The sequence below is a fragment of the Phaseolus vulgaris genome, chromosome 2 (assembly GCF_000499845.2).
Source record: "Phaseolus vulgaris cultivar G19833 chromosome 2, P. vulgaris v2.0, whole genome shotgun sequence".
In the NCBI taxonomy this organism is placed as follows: Eukaryota; Viridiplantae; Streptophyta; class Magnoliopsida; order Fabales; family Fabaceae; genus Phaseolus; species Phaseolus vulgaris.
In genome coordinates, this window is record NC_023758.2 from 40,920,006 (window position 1) to 40,941,625 (window position 21,620).

Consider the following 21,620-nt stretch of genomic DNA (forward strand, 5'->3'; position numbering starts at 1 on the left):
AATTTGTTTACAGGTGAAATTAATATAAGTTGTGTTAAAGTATCATGTTGAATAAATAATCATATCTATATATCAAAATTAACCTTAAAAGGATTCATAAACTTTGAGACATGAATGGAAGCAATTGTGCTCAAACTCTTCCTTTTCCTTTCTATTATATTAAATACTTCCATACTCATCACAAAAAATTTGCATTTTTTTATGCATTTGTATTTTTTTATATTATACAACCAAAACTCAACACTAGGAATCATACTCTATATAAATGTGTATTTATATTACCTAGTATCAAATTCAATTTATTATGTTTTTTTTATATAAATTTATTTGTTTATTATTAGTATGCAAATTTTGGTATTATGAATTAGTTATTGTGGAAAAAATATGTAACATGACACGTTAACAATTGTATTTTAACATTCTTTGTCAAATAAATTATCACTTAATAACCTTGTTTTAATTATATGCACTAATAATTTAATTATATATATAACTAAAATATTAGTATATTAATTGTCAAATAGAAATTTGATTCTCTTTCATTCTTATGGTTAAAATGTTTGAATATAGACTTTAAATTAAGCTATGCCTATATTTTTTTCTCTTTTATAATGTCAAAGTTAGGCTTATAAACAGTGACATGCATGGTTTACACTTAAATGTATAAGTCAACAGTATTTATTACGGTTAAATATCCTTTTCAGTCTTTTGAGAAATAATAACTAGAGATTAGTCGTAAAAAAATAAGTATTTTTTAATCACCCATTAGCATGCTTAGTAGAAAAATCAACAAAATTATTTGTGTAGTCTTTTAAAATAAATATGAAAAAATTAGTCATTCAAAACTTCAAAAGACATAATTATTTTATAGTTTTTTGAAAAATAATTTGCAGTTTTTAATTGTGACATGTGATTAATGAATTTACTTGAAAATAAGACATGGATAATTTTTTAATGACACTTATATTTTTTAAGGACAAAAAAAAGTATAATCATGTATTTTAAAGACTAATTTTTGCATATTTTTGAAAACTTAATAAATTGTATTAAATTAAGGGAACCATTCACAAAATCATCAAAGGATAGTTATAAAAATAATTGTTGGTATATTAATTAAGTTAAAAAGGGGATTATTTTTAAAACCATTGTTTAATTAAGTTCTTCTCTTTTCTTTCTTTTCGGGTTACTTTTGTCTCTTATGTTACTCTCATCTCTTTGTCCATTGCCATTGCCTCAGTCTCATCTCTCCTTATATATACTGATACAAAACCTAATTCATATTTTAATATATAATTTTAAATAACAGGGTAAAAAACTTTACATTTTTATGCATGTATTTTGTTTTCATAAAAAAAAAAACAAATAAAGAACATCGATTTCATTGATGGGAAACTAGTTTCGTAAATTACAGGGAAGTGGAAGGTTAATAACGTATTAACAATGTAAGAAAAAAAGAAACGAATACCACATTATTTTTATCAAAACGTTGTTCTCTCATTTGTTGCGGAAAAATACCAAAACGAAGTTTGCAAATTGCAATATATAAATAAGTGCCCTACTCAACAGTGGAGTTTCTCTCTCTTGGACACGCTCCATACCTAACCATTCAGCTCTTAGAGCACCACTCTCGCACTTCTTTCTCGTTCTCCCTTTTCTTCTTCTTCGCTGAACCCCTTTTTTCTCAACAGCAATGGGAGACGAGAAGAAGCCCAAGCCTGCTGTTTCTGGCGTCTGGACTACCATCAAGCCTTTCGTCAATGGCGGAACTGCTGGCATGCTCGCCACCTGCGTCATTCAGCCCATCGATATGATCAAGGTGACGTCAAGTTTTCACCTTTCTGCCCTTTTGCACTTGATTCCTCGGAATGGTCTTCTGGGTGTCTCTGATTCTTGTTGTTGGATTCAGATCTGTGGCCTTTTTGTACGATCCCTGTTTATGTGTTACGGGTTTTGATTGGTTTGATGGATTTGGTGGTGTAGGTGAGGATTCAACTTGGGCAAGGATCGGCTGCGCAGGTCACTTCCACCATGCTCAAGAATGAGGGTGTTGCTGCCTTTTATAAGGTTTTTTATTTTGTTCCCATGTTCTTCTTGTTGTCGATGGATTTTTTTCATCCTATCAAATTATGGATATTTACTCGATTGGTGATTTCGGCTTTGGGTTTGGGTGATGATTCCAATGTGGTATGCTTGTCTTGTTGGTTGTAGTATGGCCAAATGTTGTTTGTTGTGTTTCTTTCACTTTTCTTGTTTACCTGTAATAGATCTGGTTGTGGAAGTGGATTTTGCATATGATATCTAATTGTGTCTAAAACGAATCACTGTATGTAGGGTCTATCTGCTGGATTACTCAGACAGGCTACGTACACCACTGCTCGTCTTGGATCGTTTAAGTGAGTCGATGTGACTATGTTTGTGACTCTCAGATCTTAATGAAAAAAAAAATATTTTTAGTTTTTGTTTTTAAGGTTTTCTTCTATTTCGTGCATTGTTTATGCAATGATAGCTTTAATTGCTTAAATATATGTAATCTTTTGTGGTTTCCAAGGAAATACTTTGAGTCTGACTTAATGGTTTTAATAATTTTTAGAATCTTGACAAGTAAAGCAATTGAGGCTAATGATGGGAAGCCCCTGCCACTGTATCAGAAAGCTCTATGTGGGCTGACGGCTGGTGCTATCGGAGCAACTGTTGGTAGTCCAGCAGATTTGGCACTCATTCGGATGCAAGCTGATGCAACTTTACCGGCTGCTCAGCGCCGTAACTACACAAATGCTTTCCAGGCACTCTATCGAATTAGTGCTGATGAAGGGATTTTGGCGCTCTGGAAAGGTGCTGGGCCCACTGTTGTAAGAGCCATGGCATTGAACATGGGGATGCTTGCATCCTATGATCAAAGTGTTGAATTCTTCAGAGATTCTGTTGGTCTTGGTGAAGCTGCTACTGTGCTAGGTAAAACCATTTTACTATTGTCATGAAATTTTATTTGATTTTTTTGGCTTTAGCTTTATATCTCGTGATATAATGTATGAGGCAAATAATCTTGTGTAAAACATGATAGTAAGGTCAAATTACACCTTCCTAAAGATTTTGTCCAAATTATTTCCGTTGCAGATTGTTTAATATTTTCTGTTAATGTTTCATAAGTCTATGTCTTTCTCTCGTTGACCCCTTTACAAAACGATTTAGTCAAACCTTACAATATAGTACAGTTGTCCTCCAAATCTACTATTATTATTGATTCGCTATAAGCCTAAAAATTCCCAATAGATACAATAGTTGGCGGGGGCTTGACTAATGTTTACCAGAGCAGTTTTTTTGCTATCTAAATTTTGTCTATCCCCTTGGAGCACATTTAAAAGCAAGTGTCTCGAGCACGTTTCTATCTTCTGGAAGTTTGTCTCCCGAGCACCCACTTGAAGATAACAAAGAGGACGAGAAAACATTTCCCAGCTGTTTCTGAATTTTCTTAAATACTTGTTTTTGAAACAATTTTCATAACAAGCCCATAATGTTTCCTAGTTCAGTTTCTATTATTTAGGAACTGAATTTGTTGACATCTCTTCTCGGTTTTTTATTGTCAACTTCTAGTATGCTTTAGAAGACAATATCAGTGCATGTTTTTGTAAAGTTTGTGCTATTCAGGCTAAATAAAAAAAGAGAACAATTGCTACATATCTGTATGTTGTTACCAAAGTAATTCGCCCTTTTGAAACTAAACACTATTTATGACATGATTTAAGGTTTAATGCGTCAATGTTCATCTGGGCAAACACTTCTAGTTGATGACTATAATTTACCCAAACACCGAGAAGGGTCTAATATGAATCATAAATGTTTGTTTAGCATCTCATCCTTAATTAGTTTATGTCTAGATTAAATCATCCTTAATTAGACAATGTAAATAATATACATAATCATTTATTACTTCAAAGAGTATCTCTTCAAAATAATTATGTTTTAAATTTATCTATTAAGGAAAGTGGTAGGTAAAAGAAACGAGCAGTAACTGTGATTTATCTTAAGGACTAAAACTTTATAATAACAATAATACTAATAGTAATAATAGATACTGGACAGTAGCTCTTATCCTAAGAAGATCAACACCAGTATTCTGAAATAGCAGAAAGAAGACAGGAAATACAAGATGTGAATTAAAACAGAAACTAAATAATGATGGGGTTCTAGACAGCGGGCTCTCCCACTAACCAGACCCTCCTAAATTTTCTCAGATTACCCTCATCCCTAGATCCTTCCCCATCCTTTTGCTCCTACTCATACCGATTCTCAATATTTCCCTCTTTCTATCACTTCCTCCTAGCAGTCCTCTGTATATCAGAATCCTCTTTTGCCTTCTCTCCAACTTCTTGAATTGGTCCTTCCACTCTTATTTGCTCATTCATTTTCAGTCCATATTTCCTTCTTATATGGGTTAGAGGTGTATCATCCTGTTTTAATGCATTAAGGCGGATTCATGTTGCAACTTGCATGTATTTAAATATGATCCTCAACTGAACAGTGATGTTGTCAGTTTGAACATTGAGTCTGGTTCTTTATCCACACCTTATTATACACATTACTTTGTGTCCATGATTTCTTATGTTTATACTTGGGAAAGGGGGGATTGCATATTCAAATATTCTGGCACTTGCATTTCTGTTGCCGCCCTTGCACAATGCTGAAGCTGATATTTTGCTTCTTGTTTCTTCTTTTTGCATTCAATTTGTAATTTTGATACAAATTTAGGACTCTTGGTTGTAGGACAGTGAAACATAGGTTAAAATAACTGCCAAAGATTTTATTCTCACTGTTGCCAACTAACATTTGTTCTTCTGTAGGTGCAAGTTCCGTTTCTGGATTTTTTGCAGCAGCTTGCAGTTTACCATTTGACTATGTCAAGACCCAGATTCAGAAGATGCAACCTGATGCTGATGGAAAATATCCATACACCGGCTCTCTTGATTGTGCTGCAAAAACCCTCAAAGCTGGAGGACCCTTCAAATTTTACACTGGATTCCCTGTCTATTGTATTAGGATTGCTCCTCATGTCATGGTAATATTCTCTCCTGTCTCATGTCACGTTTACTATGGTTTATTTGTTATGTATTTGAATTAAATGTTTCATTCAAAGGGTTCAATAAGTTTTATGAGTTTATGGCTGTGATATATGATTGTATTAATTGGTTATGCAGATGACATGGATCTTCCTGAACCAGATTCAGAAATATCAGAAAGGCTACGGGTTGTAGTTCTCATGCATTTTGATTTGAATTCAAGCTTTGAGCATTGAATAATTTGTTGGCTGTGTTGTAGCCCTTTTTGGCAGCTAAACACCAATGGAGCTGATCATTTTTTTAAGTTTTAATCATGCGACTGAAGCGGGGAATTTGCATACGAAAACATTGTATTAGTGATATAGAATTGGATGCGGCTGGAGCAGAATAGTATAATTCCATTTTTAGCATTGAGAAACTTGTGGGAATATCTTAAACTAGAATAAGCACTCTATCTCAGACACTCTTTCAACAAAGTTTTGTAATTTCATTCCACAGGTGGAAGTATTTTTTTCAACCACATTTTTCGTAATTTGTTGCAGATTTTCCCATTATTATTTTTATTTTGTTGCTGTATTGCTTTCCATAACTACTGCTTAAGGAATCAATAAATAGCTTTCTTATTTAAAAAAAAATTAAACCCAAATTTGAAAATGCATTGGGAGTTATAGTGAAAGTATAACAATCGACAGTTTCTTTATAAGATGGATTTTGGTGAAGACCAAATTATTGAATTTATTTATTATGAGATTTTTTTAAATTTTAAATGTCCTTATTTTCTTTTATCTTTTTTTTAAAGGTTAAATTCATTAGTCAACTCTTTTAACGGTTGATGTTTTAATTGATGGTTAACGTTACCTTTATTTTTAAGTGTATCTCTTCATTTAGGAGTTAAATCCTTTTAATTGGTATTTCCTATTTTGTACATGTTACACCTGTTTCTTTTTTCTGCATTGGTGTTATCTTAATATTTTAACATAATTATTTTGGTTATTTTTGCAGTTACACGTTATTTATCAACATTTTCGTTTCATTTATATGCATTGGGGAAATACACCATCATGTTTCATGAAAATAATTCTATTTTTATTAAGTATTTTCAGGTTATTGCATGAAAACAGTTTTGATAGAAAATCACTCCACTTTTTTCGTTAGTGTTTTTTTTATATTTGCTTCACACTCGCTGGTTTTTATTATGAAATTAATTGCTTATAAGGTTAAATATTTTAATAAAACTGGGAATGATACATTCCGTACTATGCAATTGAAATATGTGAGATAGTTGGAATGTGTTACGCTATTTAAATATGTGTATAACTATTTTTACTATTTAGATAACTTATTTCTATGTTTTTTAATTTTAAAATATAATTAACATAAAAATTAAAAATGTATATAGCAAGGAAAATTCCTTTTGGTTGTTTCAATTGATTGTCTTAATTTTGCCTTTGATCAAAGTGACGTTAAATGCAAGTCTGAAAGTTGTAATTTGAAAGTTTTCACTACTTATTCTTTGCATTGATTATTCTAAATTTACCTGTTGAATCTGTTAATCCAATCTAATAGTGTTAAGGAAAACATAAAATGGAAATAATTTTTTAGCGTTGCTAAATTTAAAACACGAGTTAATAGATATAACATAAATAATAAAAGTGGTGAGACAGTGGAGAAATATATTATATGTAAAATATTATACTTGTATGTATATATTATTTGAATTTCCATTAATGCAATATATATAATCTAGCTGTTTAGGAAAGAATAACAGTGAGAAACACTATATGTTATTTTGTGTCCTTAATTTCTTGTTTGGAAAATGATACTTTCATGAATCTATGAAATAAAATTGTATATAATTTTTGATGGGATGAATTGAAAAATAAATATATATATATAATAAAAAATAAATTTGAAATTAAATAATATTAAAAATATTAAAATAATAATATTAAAATTATAATATAATTGTATAAAAATATATGAGTTTTCAATCAATTATTATCATTGTTTAGTTGGTGAAGAAAAAAAATAGAGGCCGCCAAAAACGGTGTATGGTGAAGCTTCGCTGTTTGCGTCCATTGCTTTGCGTTTCGTGTCGTTTATACCCTTCTTTTGTCGTTTTCATCGATAACAATTCACAATTCGCTTGTTCCCATTCACCAATTTATCGTTCATTCTCCCAAACAGAACCTTCAGATACAGAGAGAATCATGGTATGGGCAGCGTTGTGATTTGGTGGAGAAGAGAATAACAGCACGACACTTGTGCCTCGAAATTAGGATTGGATTTACCTTCTCTCTCTCCCTCTCAAAATTATACATATGGCAACGCCTTCCATGATTCACGCGCGCTGTGCCTACTCGCCCAGAATTTGCAATCGCAACAACAAATCTTCTTCGCAACAAGCCCCCGTAGCTTCGTCGTCGTCGTCGTCCTCCTCCTCTTCCTCCTCCGCTTCCAATTCTAATTTCTCTCTCTCTTCTGGTAATTTTCATCACTTCTCAATCCCTATCCCCAAATTTTATTTTCTAGCACCCATTTCATTGCGCTTTTCTTACTGTTCCAACAATTAAGAGCTTTTGTTTCGTCTCATAGGCCAATTATACATCCAGCCTTCGTCATTTTGGATTTTTCATTATCATATTTGAGTATCTCTAGTTCTGGAGCCTCGGTGAAGCTTTAAATTTAAGATCTAGATTTTAAAGGCACTACTATGGTTTTAGAATGAAACAAATATTTAATTATATATTTTTTAAGTTATAAAAAATTCAAATTTTAATAAAATTACTAAAATTTAATTCTTATAAAATCTTATCATTAAAATAGAATTAAGTGAGCTTTAAAAATTATATAAACTAAAAGTAAAGTTGTACTTTATGAGAAGAATGGGGTCCACCCTTCCACTCACTGGAAAGAAAAAGGAGTGTAAAATTAAGGTAGTCATATATTGGCCCAGGTTTGTACAATTGGGCTAGAATGTGGGGTGGGCCTGGTACTGGCCCAACAGATGGTTCACCTTCCTTGATTGCTTGATCTTGCGTACTTTTCTACCAGTGGATCAATGGGAAATTGTGAAGTGATTAGAAGATCAGTTTATTTTCTACTGATTTTATATTTTAGTACTTGACAGCTGGCTTGTTGGTAGTCTTGCATTGCATTGAATGTTTTTGTTGTTTATCAAGTTCTACTAACCGTTAGAAATTTAAGTAAGAATTGAAAGTTACAGAGAAAGAGAAATAGACAGAAAGCCATTCATCGTCTTGATGATTAGGATTGAAATTCTCTTAGAATCTTTCTTTGTTAATCCTATAGGACTCTGAGACAGAAGTAACCACGGGTAAGAATACCCATGCTAATACCAAAGTAGAGATTTTTCACTGAAACCAAACACAAGTGTGTGAAAATCTTGGTGATAAAGACCATTAATACCCCTTGAGTTACGTATGCTTATTGATAAAAAAACCTATACAAACTTAAAACCCTGCTAAACTAGACGTATGCAATCAACTCTATGTTCCTATATCTCTTTGTCTTGAAGTTCATTAGCTCCATTCAACCAAGCATTCCCTAGGTAGATAGTGTGGGTGATTTTCTGCCATAGACCAGTTCAAATTAAATGCAACTTGCAGCACTTTGAGAGTTGATATTATACCGGTACTCAACCAATGCAACGAATCTTCCTACTGCTTTTGCTACTCACTAGCAAAATAGCACAAGTCTCTAATACCTTATGTAATTCTTCAGTTTGCACTTCTGTTTTAGGGTGATGTGTTTAGATCATTTGAAGAGCAGTACCCTCCATTTAGGCAAAAAAAATTCAGATCAGAACTTGCTTAAAATGTTGGATCCCCATCTCGTACCATGGAGCTTGGCACTCAATGGAAATGAACAACTAAGCCACCCTTTGAATGAAAAGGGATGTTTCACTTGGACAGTCTGTCCAAAACAACTAGGTTTGTCTTGTGATAAAATCCATCCCCACATCATCCGATTATAGCCTTTGGTTTGGTATAGGTAAAGTTTGAGAAGTAGACCTGTTTGAGACTTGTAGAATTTGGATCAGAAAACTCTAAATGGAAGGAAATCTCAAATAGAAAAAATAAGAATTCTGTATAGAACTTGCAATGTACAAGAGTTTACAGATACTAGCACTTCGAGGGTCCAGGAACCTCCCACTACAGTACTCTTTTTTTTTCTGTGTACACCCTCCCCCCTCCAAGATCCGAAAACGCACATACATACATATATATATACACGGCTTCCCAACACAACAACTATATATAACCACTAACAGATTTATGAACTACTTGAATTAAATCAGTTAGTTGTATTTCTTTCTTCCTTATTTCTTCTTTCATAGACCTTCGTAATAGGAGGTCGTGTCCTAACAATACCCGACCCATCAAGGGTCATCCTGTGCTCAAGGTGGAATTGTGGAAAATCTTCAGCAATTACAGAAACTTCCTCCCAGCTGCTTTCAAATTTTGATAGCTGCTTCCATTTGACCAGAATCTCTTGCTGGCCTCCCTCATTGATTATGCAGTCCAACATGGCTTCCAGAAACAAATTCAACTCAAGACCTTCTGTTAGTCCTCCCGGCAGGGGTTGAGACTTTAATGTAAGATGTATAACCTTCTTTGAAAGAGCCACATGAAAAACTGGATGAATCTTAGAATAAAGTGGCAATCCAACTGATACTTCACAACTCCAATCTTTGCTAGCATCTTGTAAGGACCATAATTTGGATGGACTGTTGTTCCACACAAAACTTTTTGAAATTTTTTGTATAACTGAGGGTCCCTCTAAATTTCCTTCTTCCAATCATGCCATTCTTCGGGTTTTTCCATTGATAAAGCAGCAAAGGAAGGAAGGACATGACAAAGCAACAGCTCTAACACAAAAGGCTTTCTGAAATCTGGAACAGCCAAAATAGGTAAAGTTGAGATGGTCGTTTTTAATTGTTCAAAAGCTCTTTCTGCTGCATCATCCTAATGAAAAACATTCTTCTTTAGCAACAAATTGAGGGGTTTGGCTAGCTTACCATAATCTTTCACAAAGCGACTGTAATACCCAGTAAAGCCTAGGAATCCTCTCAATCCTTTTATGTTTTTCGGTACTGGCCACAACAACATAGCTTCCAATTTCTTTGGGTCATCTGCAACACCTTCCACAGAGTTAATGTGTCCCAGGTATTCCAAACTTGGCTGCCCAAAAATGCATTTCTTCTTATTTACTCTCAGATCATGTTGGGAACATCTAGAACTACCCTTAAGTGTTGCAAATTCTCTTCTTTTTGATGCTAAAAATGAAAATGTCATCAAAGAAAATAAACACAATTTTTGTGTGAAAAGGTTTTAATACCTCATTCATTAAAGATTAGAATGTGGTGAAAACCTTGTGCATGGGGCATCGTTTTTTACAATTATTTTCTTGGCTTGCGTTCTCTGTCCTCTTTCTTTTTCACTCTTTAGTTTTGTTCTTTATTATGTAAAAGGCCGTTGTTGGAATTGTAGGGTTTATCTAGGAAGGAGAAAAAAGAGAGAAAGTTGGTTGTGCATACTTGTTTACTAGATGAATAAGTTTGATAGATGTGATAAAGGACTACAACCTAATACTCGTATTACTAATGATTAGGTGCAAGTACTAATACTGATGTAAGCCTATAAACACTAAGATCAATAACCCTACTGACAGTACTAATGTTGGTGCAATATAGCTTAATGTATATTAAGGCTGATAGATGAACTTTTGCAGGTATAAATATTGGACAGAGGCACCAAAGCCTTAATGCTCATGCTATGAGTACCGTCACTCATGGTAATTCTATTTCTAGCATAGGGAATTTGAAGAATGACCCTGATCACCTCCTTGTTCTTGTCCATGGTATCTTGGCTAGGTATATGATATATTTAGATTGTGATAATATATATAAACTTGTTCAAATTATTTGTGTTAAAATATGACTGAAGCTTGTCTGGATATATGAATGTGAAGTTAATGTGCTTAATGCTTTTACAATTAATTACTAGTAGGAAAGGATTATTGTTTTCATCCCGTTTATGATTCATCAGTACTTTTCCAGATTTCATGTCAATTATATAAATCTGATTAAATTTAAATGTCTATTTATAATTTACAGCTAATCAAGTTTGTAATAAAATATCAAGTAATCAGCTGTGCAAATTTGGGCAAATCTCTGCTAATAAATATTATAGAGAAATTATAGGGGAATCAATAAGGAAGTAATAAACAAGGAATTTAGGTCTATTGGCATCCCCTTCAAATTGATGCTAGTGGATTGAAGCATCAATGCCAACCAGAAAACAAGGGCTTCTTAGTAAAGACATCATAGGGACAATCAACCTTAATTTTCCTTGCTACATCCATAAAACACGAGATCGGCAGGAAGTTGGATAATACTAGTATTGTTAGCATGATGAGGAGTGTGCCCTCATGTTGAGCAAAACCAAGTTCTCCGAATAATCCACGAAGCCAGACAATTTCAGAACAAGTAGAAGACATAGTCTAATATTCAGACTCAGGAGAGGATTTAGAAACTCAAGGTTCTTTCTTACTCTTCTTAGTAATAGGAGCATGCCCAAGAAATATAGACCAACCAAAATCTAAACAGTGATTATTCAATTAGCCTAGTTGGCATCATTGTAAGGAATCAATTGAACGGGAGATGCATGAGGGAAGTAAAGACCTTGACTATACCTTGTAAGTACCTAATTATTCACCAAACAACAACCAAATGAACAAACACAGTCAGTGATTGCATAAATCTACTAACTTGTTGAACAAGCAAGATCATGACAAGTAACACTCAAATAATTGAGGTTGCCAACCAATTGATGATATGGAAAAGGATAAGCTGAAGGTTCTTTAAGTGTTAAAAAGAGAGACCAGGCTCTAGGAAAAACCTAAAGCTCTAATACCATATTAGAAAGTGAGTTTAAGCCTAACTCATTCTCACAAAACCGACTTATAAGGTAAGGTTTGCACCCCGTTTATATATTATAATTTGGCTTTATTCCTAGTCGATGTGAGATTTTCAACATACATCCCTTTCGCGGAATTAGATATTTGTGGGTAGTTCAACAAGAGCCCAAAAGTAGTGACATGATAGCCCCAATGAACTTGATATTAGAAAGTGAGTTAAAGTTTAACTATCCTCACAAAATCGGCTTGTAAGATGAGATTTGTTTCGACTTATATTATAAATTGGATTTATTTATAGTCGATGTAATATCTTTAACACTACCCCTCACGTCGAATTAGATATTTGTAGGTGGTTCAATCGGAGCCCGATAGTGGTGGCACAAAAGTCCCAATGAACTTAACTATGATACACTCTGAATAGCTCTGATACCATATGAAAAAATGTGTAGGAACTAAGCAATAATTATGAAATTATTTTTCTTGATATAAAAAAGAAACAATACATTGGTATTTAAGGGAAAAACAAAATTCTAATAAAGGAATAAATCTCCAATCTATTTATTATCCAATCAATCTATATTTATTGTAGAGTAAATGTGCAATATTTACACTCATATTTCAACAGTAAATATTGTAGATAAATTATAGGAAAACAACAAGGAAGAAATAACTCAGGGATTTAGTTAATCCCATTGATAAGTTTCACTACAAAATTTGGGCCAATGAACACTTTCTTTTTATTGGTCATTTGAATGTTGCTCAATTGTTTGGTCTTATACAAAGTTGTACTCATGTTTTTTTATTGATATAGCACAGGGGACTGGACTTATGCAGAAGCAGAGTTGAAAAGGCGCCTTGGAAAAAACTATTTAATTTATGGTCTGTGCATCTTTTTAACTTTGGTTCTCTACGTTATTTTGCATTGTGCTCCTCTATTCCCATAAATTGTCATGCAGTTGAAATAAAATCAATGGCGGATACACCCTTATGTGTGTATTTTACATACAAGTTTACTTTAGAAGAGCTTTTTCTTTCTCCCATTACGTAATGTTTGATCATTGAACCAGAGTGTTCCTAGTCTCTTTAAATTCAATGTGACTTTTGGAATGTTTGATCAAGAAATTACTCAAATATCTCATATTTTCATTTTGAATATGATAGACAGTCTATGTGTCATGCACAGAAATGAAATTGATCAAAACATGAGAACAATTGTGAAATTTTTTAATGATATATGTTGGAGGCAACTTAGATACCTTAGCCAACTCAAAAATGATATATACTTTACAAGTTTGAGTAAACTTGCAAATTAAACTCACACACTAGACTGTTCTTTCCACCTTTGTCTAGCTAATGCTGGAAAAAAAATACTATTTGTATAATTTGGAAAGTAAGCTCTTAATGCTTAATAATGACTTTTTTACATGTGGATATTTTCTATCCATGGATTTAAAACTATTTGTCCGATTATAATAGTACACACAGTCACACACACATGTGTGTGTCTATATATATATATATATATATATATATTATTTATTTATTTGCTTAGGAACAATTCATACCAATTATTTGTTGTTTGCAGTTAGTTCATCAAATACTTACACTAAGACATTTACTGGGATTGGTGGAGCTGGAAAGCGATTAGCTGATGAAGTAAGCCCCGAGATATGCAAACTTAGAAGTTTGGACACAAAATTTAAGTTCAGATAGCTTTGTTTTCTCTTGAATAATTTCATGTTGAAAGATTATTGCCTATCATAAAACAGGTTTTGCAAGTTGTTAAAAAGACGAAGAGCCTGAAAAGAATTTCCTTTCTATCCCATTCTTTGGGAGGCTTGTTTGCTAGATATGCAATTGCTGTTCTTTATTCACCTGATACCTATAGTAGAGACCAACCTGGTGATCTAGCAAACAACATGACAGAATATTTCCAGGAAACAAACTTTTCCAAAGGAGGGTTAATTGCTGGGTTGGAGCCAATCAATTTTATAACTTTAGCAACTCCACATCTTGGTGTAAGAGGAAAGAATCAGGTTTGTTCAGGACAATATAATTTTTTGTGATGTGTTTTCTTTTTGGTATATTTTGTCTTCTATTTGAAACATCCATATATCAGACTTGTTTTACTTTTTTAAAACTTAAAATTGTCTTCTTGTTCCCTGTGTTGAAATTATGAGTTTAATGATAGAGGGAGGAAGATAAAAGAGAATGAAACACTGAATTGATATTAAGTATTAACTAAGATATTCATATTACAATGTACTGATGTGTTTGATATGTCCATAAAACTTTAAGTACTAACTCTTATTTATACTAATCATAATCCTAGCTAATTCGGTGAACAAATCATGATGAGATAAGGAAGTATGTTGTTAACTAATATTTAAAAGATAACGAGGAAATGGGTAAGCTAATCTTAGAAAATAATGTAAGTTATGATAATATATAATTGGATATTTTCAAATATTCTAACACTCTTCCTCAAGCTAAAGCTTATAAGCTTTCGGCTTGATAAAAATAAATGCCTTTCTTTTGTTCCATTGTTATGGCTTCCCCATCAGATTGTGATTGAGAAAAAAGCTAGGGCCAAATTTTGACAAAAGTTGAGGATAGATTGAGTGGGACAAACTCACAGGACCAGGGCAAGTATGTAGGACTGTCAAGCTGAAAGCTGAATCTTTAGAACTATTATGGGATCAAGGATGATTCATTGAGATTCCCATGAGGCCAAAGTACATTGGGGACAAACTAGGTCAAACTGTGTATGGGAAAAGACAAGATCAGACACCTTTCACCTTTTCACCCATCAAAGCAATTATCCCATGTTGTTGAATGCAAATCAAGCACGGAACAACCGTGGTATGGTACACATAGATAAGCAAAAGAAAAAAGTCAACTAATGGGAAGATTTATAAGAATCCAATTTTTTCAACTGGCCTTGATGCATTAATTGTAACTGTAGTCAACTAAGATGCGCAATTTAATGATACCCTTACAAGGAAAAACCCAAGCTTTTACTTCTATTGCTTGTGGATAGGAAGAAAATGTAGTTTCCTTGATGCCAAACACATAGCAAGATGCAATTGGTGATAGAACATGGTGAATGGACAATAGTGAGTGGCTTTCTCACTCGTAGAATTTTCCAATTTGGGGTTGGACCTAATTCAACCCTGAAAGTCATTTCATGAGGTTTGAGTTTCCTTCCACTTGTATAGATAAATATCACTAGTTAATGTACTATTTCCAACACACACCTTTAACAACAAAGAGTGAGCATTTGAACGTCAAAGTTGCAGGATTAGAAACAGGTTGATAGGTCCACAACAATTGTTAAGATGAATTTTTTTATTGTTTTAGAATTTGAATATAGGTTTAACTCAACCATACAAGTTAACTAATGTTTTGGCAGGGACCTATTCTCACCAAAGTACTCAAGGATATTTTAATTTGTATGTTTGAATATTATGTATTGTCTTTTGTATTTTGAAGGTCGAATTAAATTAAACTACCCATTTTGCTGCAGTACCATTTTCTATTCATTTGAGTACTGTAAAAATTCTATATAAACATTTTGGATTTTGTTTTAATTTTTATAAAGGGATGCAGCCTTTGAAGAAATGTTTTAATAGAAAGAGTGGAGAGAGGAGAGAGTGAATAGCTTTTCTTTTGATAGAAGTTCTGATGGAGAGAACACTAGAATAAGATTTCCATTATCCATGAACAGGCCCTAATAAAATTTCAATTTTACTAGAGAAACTTATATATTCCAGTCATGAAAACGATTATTAGAAAATAATGCTAATAAACGGAATTGTAAGTCAAATGGATGAAACTGAATGAATTGAATATCTAAACCATCCTTCTCCCAAACCTGTTTATATATCTCTTGTAGATGCAAGTCAAATTTTCAGGCCATAAGAGTTTTTGACTGTTTACTGTGCATATTTTTCAGCTTCCATTTCTGTTGGGTGTCCCAATCCTAGAAAAGCTAGCTGCTCCCATAGCTCCTTTTTTTGTTGGTAAAACAGGTAGCCAGTTGTTCCTAACTGATGGTAAACCTGACAAACCACCTCTTCTATTGAGAATGGCTTCTGATTGTGATGATGGAAAGTTTCTGTAAGTAAAGGAATATATTTGTACTAGTTTATATTCCCCTTTTTCAATTAAGTAATCTAATACTAGATTTAATATTAATGTAGGTCTGCACTTGGAGCATTTAGATGTCGCATCATTTATGCTAATGTTTCATACGATCGTATCCTCTCAGTATGTTTTCTGTTTTACAACCATCTAGGCATATCAATAACTCATGGTTCATTTCTCCTCAATTGTGGTAATTTCTTCAACTTTATATAGATATGGTTGGGTGGCGCACTTCCTCTATAAGGAGGGAAACTCAGCTCAGTAAGGTGAATATTGATGATTTACCCATTTGGGTGGTCATATTTTGTTGGTTATTGATCTCGTAACATATGTAAGTTTAAAGATTAATAATTTATACTTAGATTACGACTAAATTATAATCAATCTTGTTGGATGCTTAGAATTATACTTAACATCCTTTATGTGTTTATGTCTGGCATTTGTAATCTATTTTCCCGTCTTAACTATTAGATTTATCACTTAAATGTAAGTAGTAATTTAAATTCTACACTTGCAATAAATAAGTAATGAAAATAATAGAAGTATAAAATATATTATTATTATTATTATTTGACTACTTTGTGTACTAGAACTGTTAGAGCATCAAACTTCCATTCCCCTCTCCTCCCAATAATAATAATAACAACAACAGTTAAGAATAATAATAATGTATTAGATTCATCATGATCATCAATGTTTAAGTGGGCCATTGCGGAAAAATAAATAACTACGTAAAATTTGACTCCAGAGTTAAGTATCCCATCAAAATTGACTTTTTTAATTTTGTAGTTCTTTGAAAAACATTCACTTACTACCGTACTCCACTCGAAGAACTTCACTCGTTTGACTATCTTCAGTTCTTCACATTTTCAATCATCAGGGTGTTTATATAATTTACACAGTATTAACTCAGTTCGTTAGTGGCCTAATTTCTACTGCCCCTTCATAATTTCTTAATTAGAAATTCCAATTGGAGTTCCCTGTCACTGCAGAGTCACAGCCTGTCAGCAAAAGATGAAAGCATGTGTTCAGAAATGGGGATATAGCACTGGTTCTTATTTGATCTGTATTAGTTAATTGATGCCATACTGGTATTATTGATTGTCTATATTTGAAATGAATAACATAAAATAAAATTGATCGATATACTGCAAGCTAAAATGTTGCAAGTGGTGTTAATTCTGGCATCCGAGTTTAGTGTTAGCTTCCGTGTTGCAAATGTGGAAAAGGAACTATAGATGTTGGGTAGGGGAAAATGTTGTAATCCTTTTTTTTTTTTGTGTGTGGGTTCTATTTTAAAAAGTTGAAGGAGTAATTGTTTAATATATGAAAAGGGAAATCTTGAATTGTGAAAGAATGTGAATATCTTTCTACGGTACTAACATTTTCTATTGTGTTGGCAGCCTTCGCGCCAATCTTTAGATGGATACAAACACGTAGTTGATGTGGAATATTGTTCCCCAGTTCCTTCTGATGGCCCTAAATTTTCTCCGAAAGCAGTCAAAGCAAAGGAGGCCGCACAAAATGCTCCCAGTACACATAGTACTGTGGAATATCACGAAATTGTAGAAGGTGAACACTTTTTCCCCAAAATAACTGAAGATGTATCAATTATCTTCAGTATGGATGTTCCGCTAAAGCCACTAATCTTGTTAACAGATGAGATGATTCGGGGATTACAACTGTTGGGATGGAAAAAAGTTGATGTCAGCTTTCACACAGCATTCTGGCCGTTCTTTGCTCATAACAACATTCATGTACTTCATCCATTTAATATGTCGGATGATGGTGGTATCATTAATACAGAGTTTCTAACACGAGTGGTTGTCTGATTTCAGGTGAAAAACGAATGGCTTCACAATGCTGGTGTAGGAGTAATTGCTCATGTGGCTGACAGCTTAAAACAGCAAGAAGCATCATCAGTATTGTCTGCTAGCTTGTGACTAGAGAGTATGTAATTTCATTTTTCTGGGACGTCTAACTTCACAATACTAGCTGAGAAAAATTCTTACTATAGTAGTTAGTCATTAATAGAATTACAATATTTTATTACTTGCATATTTCATATAAACATATAGTAGTTCTTACTTAACAGCGATAATGCAACTTAATAGAATGATAAATTATCATACCAATGAAAACAATATGGTTTGTGGTTTGTGTGTAACATGCCTGGCATAGCAAGAACTATTATTGGCATTTGTAAGAAGAGTACACAATTGACAATTTGAGTTTCTACATATTGGGAAATGATCTACGCGAATTGTTTTGTCCTTGTTATATGTTACAACTTACACTTGACATTGACATGGCTCTTAAGCTGTGTGTCTTGCACTTAACTTGGGGGTGTTGTAATTGTCTCTGAATGCCAACTTTAACTTAAAATCTCCGCTTTATATTAAAAAAAAATTTGGTTGGATGGGGTGAGGGAAGAGATTTTTATTGAAATTGCTTTTTTAGTTCAACAAAAATGTGCTGAGTGGAATAAGTTAAAATCTCGGCTTTATATTAAAACAGCTTTTTGGTTAGAAGGTGGAATGGATGAGAGGGAATAGATTTTTATAGAAATAGCTTTTTGGTTCAAAAATACTATGGGTGGAATAAGGGTTTCCAAGTACACGCAGGATTATGTGGTATCTTCTTGTTTAAAACAATAATAGTGTACTTGACAGAAACTAACACCCAGTTTTTCTATTGCAGTCTCAACTTTCTGATACATTGTTCGAGACAAAAGGAAGGTAAAAATGAAGGTTGTTTTGGTTGATCAAATGACTTTGGGGAAGTAATAACAATCTGTAGTCTCTTTATTCTGGTGCGTGCTTGGTATATTGGGAATCACTCTCAACTAGAGACGTGTTCCTGTGCGGAGAATGATAATAAATTAATAATAGAAATCACAATGCTTAATATTTGCCCGTTTCATTCTTGAAAATGCTTTCAAATTTGGATAGTATCTAACATTTTTTATTTTTCTTTTTGTTATTAGCAGATGTTTCATGTTCTTGTTGCCTGGCCTACTGGTGCTAGTTCGGACCTTGTCTAAGTTGCAGCACAATAAAGTTACTTCAAAGTCTCCACAATCCCTAATTGTATTTTGCATGATTAAAAAAATGTGTCTTTATTAAGTGCAGAAGTTCATAAATAAACACTTCTTAACAAGGATCAAGCTGTATTTAAGAATTTATAAGCATATTAAGCAAAAGAAAATATCACAAATAAATTCAATCTTATTATGACTTTACTTAAAGTGTCCATAGACAACATTAAAAGCTCGAATTAATTAACAAGGAGTTTAAGAAGACTAAGACAACATTAAGAACAAATTGAATCACGCGTTAAAACATAAGAAAAGAAAGGAAATAGAATAGTATTGGCAAAAACACAAACGAAAGTGAACTAGAATTGAAACAAAACAAGAACAAGGATGAAGAAGACCTATGAAGATGGAAGAAGTACGCCACTTGAAGAAGGTATTGACAAAACAGAATTAGTTGCTCTGTTACATAGTATAGTTTGTTAAGTTTTCCTTTCTTTTTTCTATATAAAGTTTTGTATCATTTTTATGTGACGAATATTGAAGAAAATACACACCCTTTCTAGTACCAGTATGTATTAGATTAATTTTTTTTTTTCACCTTTCATCATTCTCTAACTTTACATATTGATCATTGTCCACAATTATTACAATTGGAGCATGAAAATATGCTCTCTCTTCCAATAATAAAATAAATTTATCAATGACAACATTCTTCAACGTGTAAAAAACAATTATTTATATGATTTTTGAGAGCATTGTAACAATATGATTGTTTCTTGGATCACCTACACGTATTCTCCTTATATTTTTCAAAGTATAATTTGTATTGATAATGTAGGGGAGTTGTAATGGCCTCATTGTCAACTACAACAAGTATACAAAGCAAGGGAAAGATAATTATTTTCAAGAAAAAAATAGAAATCGATAAGAAAGGTCTCAACCCAATAATTTAACTATTGATTCTACTATTTTTGTTGTTAACTCCAACAAATATACAACGCAAGATAGAGGTAAGTCTTTTCAAAGAAGATGTAGAGATCAATCAAACAATAAGGTACAAATGTTATGCACATATTGCAATATATCAATCACACCATTGAAGAAAATACATACGACATTTAATCTTCTCAACACCAATAGATGGATGTGACTTCATCTTATCATGATAAGCCAAGATAGAATTGATATTTGTCTCTTAAAAGTTAAAGATAAGATCCAAAATAAGTAGCCAGTCATAAACTTAAATTTGCATATATCTTCGAAGGTGATTTACAATGGGTGAGGATGACTATTTATAACATCGTCATCCGAATTTTCCTAACCTAATTGATATTGTAATTCATTCCTTATGACATGTAAATGTAGCTTTTAGGTCACATTAAACCTAGGTTGAAAATTTCAAATAAAAAAGGGAGGGAGATTTCAAAACTCAAAATTTAAAAAAAAAAAAAATCAAATCATGAAGGTTGGCTGAAAATGGGAAGTGTTTCTCATTGTTTGTCATCTCACTCTTGAACATTCTTTCCTCGTCAAAATTGATCCTCCTTGACCAAGTTTTGACTTTCCTATTTAGGTTTTACATGATATTTTATTCTTTTTGCACTTCTTTCACTCCTTACCTTGTTATTGGACACCTTAAGAAAGAGTATTCTAAACATTACTAATTACACCTACACTTACGTGAATCTAAATTCTATAAATTACAAGTTCAAAAAGTAAAAAAATAAAGAGAAAAATTATTTTGTAATAATAAAATGTGTTCACATGTTTCCTAAATATGATCACTCAATTTCTTCTTCATTCAATATTTTTTTTACCAAAATTTGTCATTTATACACGAGATCAAGCAACAAATTTATATTATATGTACTTAATAATTTAGATGTGCAAGTCTTTGTGTTAAATATGATAATTGTAGATTTGTAGTTGCTATTTAAAATTTCTTTTTATCTGTCTTTCTTTGAAAAAAATACTATCTTGTTTACAAATTTTAAGATGATATCAATCCTTATATAAATAATAATAATAGTAATGTAAGAAAGATAAATAATATATTAGTTTTCAATATATATATATATATATATATATATATATATATATATATATATGAGAGAAATGTAAACACTACTAACTTCCAAGTTTTAACTCACATCACACAAGTGTTGTCTCATAAGGGTTTTGGAAAAAAGTTAAATATTTTGATTTTGGAAAAAAATGAAAAAATATTCTTTGAAAAATGTAAGAGAATTAGGATGGTAATAGGATTCTATTATTTAAAATTCAATCTACATCCAATCCGGATCTTAACAAATGGATTGGATTTCCATTTTAACTATATTAAATTTATTTAGATTTTTTAAAATTTATTATTAAATTCACTTTGTAAATTAGATTAAATTCATTTCAATTTCTACACAGGCTAATCTGACTAAACTTGAGTC

General features: G+C 32.4%; 2 protein-coding genes across 6 annotated transcripts; both read left to right on the forward strand.

The window, feature by feature from the left end:
• Positions 1-1,431: 1,431 nt before the first annotated feature.
• Positions 1,432-5,586, forward strand: LOC137812133 (mitochondrial dicarboxylate/tricarboxylate transporter DTC). The gene is made up of 6 exons (XM_068614040.1): positions 1,432-1,816; positions 1,981-2,064; positions 2,332-2,393; positions 2,591-2,952; positions 4,839-5,053; positions 5,193-5,586. Exons 1-6 carry the CDS (start codon positions 1,691-1,693, stop codon positions 5,247-5,249), a joined length of 906 nt encoding a protein of 301 aa, XP_068470141.1. The 5' UTR covers positions 1,432-1,690; the 3' UTR covers positions 5,250-5,586.
• A 1,468-nt stretch (positions 5,587-7,054) lies between these two features.
• Positions 7,055-19,383, forward strand: LOC137812134 (lipid droplet phospholipase 1). 5 transcript variants are annotated; one of them, XR_011081234.1, is made up of 13 exons: positions 7,055-7,538; positions 10,809-10,950; positions 12,808-12,875; positions 13,582-13,652; positions 13,766-14,032; positions 15,952-16,115; positions 16,199-16,254; positions 16,356-16,408; positions 17,546-17,714; positions 17,802-17,899; positions 17,981-18,092; positions 18,843-18,954; positions 19,132-19,383. XR_011081234.1 is itself a non-coding variant. In XM_068614041.1 (13 exons), the coding sequence occupies exons 1-11, from the start codon at positions 7,376-7,378 to the stop codon at positions 18,083-18,085; spliced, it is 1,356 nt and encodes a 451-aa protein (XP_068470142.1). In that variant the 5' UTR covers positions 7,055-7,375; the 3' UTR covers positions 18,086-18,092; positions 18,843-18,880; positions 19,132-19,383. The 5 variants fall into 5 exon arrangements, 3 of the variants coding, with proteins under 3 accessions (XP_068470142.1, XP_068470144.1, XP_068470143.1); XR_011081235.1 differs by having other exon boundaries at positions 19,129-19,301; XM_068614041.1 differs by having other exon boundaries at positions 18,843-18,880.
• Positions 19,384-21,620: the final 2,237 nt, after the last annotated feature.

Excerpts from the sequence above, each read along its gene's own strand:
- LOC137812134 (XM_068614041.1), top strand. The coding sequence starts at position 7,376 with ATGGCAACGCCTTCCATGATTCACGCGCGCTGTGCCTACTCGCCCAGA. Across the intron at positions 7,539-10,808 it reads TAATTTCTCTCTCTCTTCTG|GTATAAATATTGGACAGAGG; the intron begins GTAATTTTCATC and ends GAACTTTTGCAG. Across the intron at positions 10,951-12,807 it reads GTCCATGGTATCTTGGCTAG|CACAGGGGACTGGACTTATG; the intron begins GTATATGATATA and ends TTATTGATATAG.
- LOC137812133 (XM_068614040.1), top strand. The coding sequence starts at position 1,691 with ATGGGAGACGAGAAGAAGCCCAAGCCTGCTGTTTCTGGCGTCTGGACT. Across the intron at positions 1,817-1,980 it reads AGCCCATCGATATGATCAAG|GTGAGGATTCAACTTGGGCA; the intron begins GTGACGTCAAGT and ends TTGGTGGTGTAG. Across the intron at positions 2,394-2,590 it reads GCTCGTCTTGGATCGTTTAA|AATCTTGACAAGTAAAGCAA; the intron begins GTGAGTCGATGT and ends AATAATTTTTAG.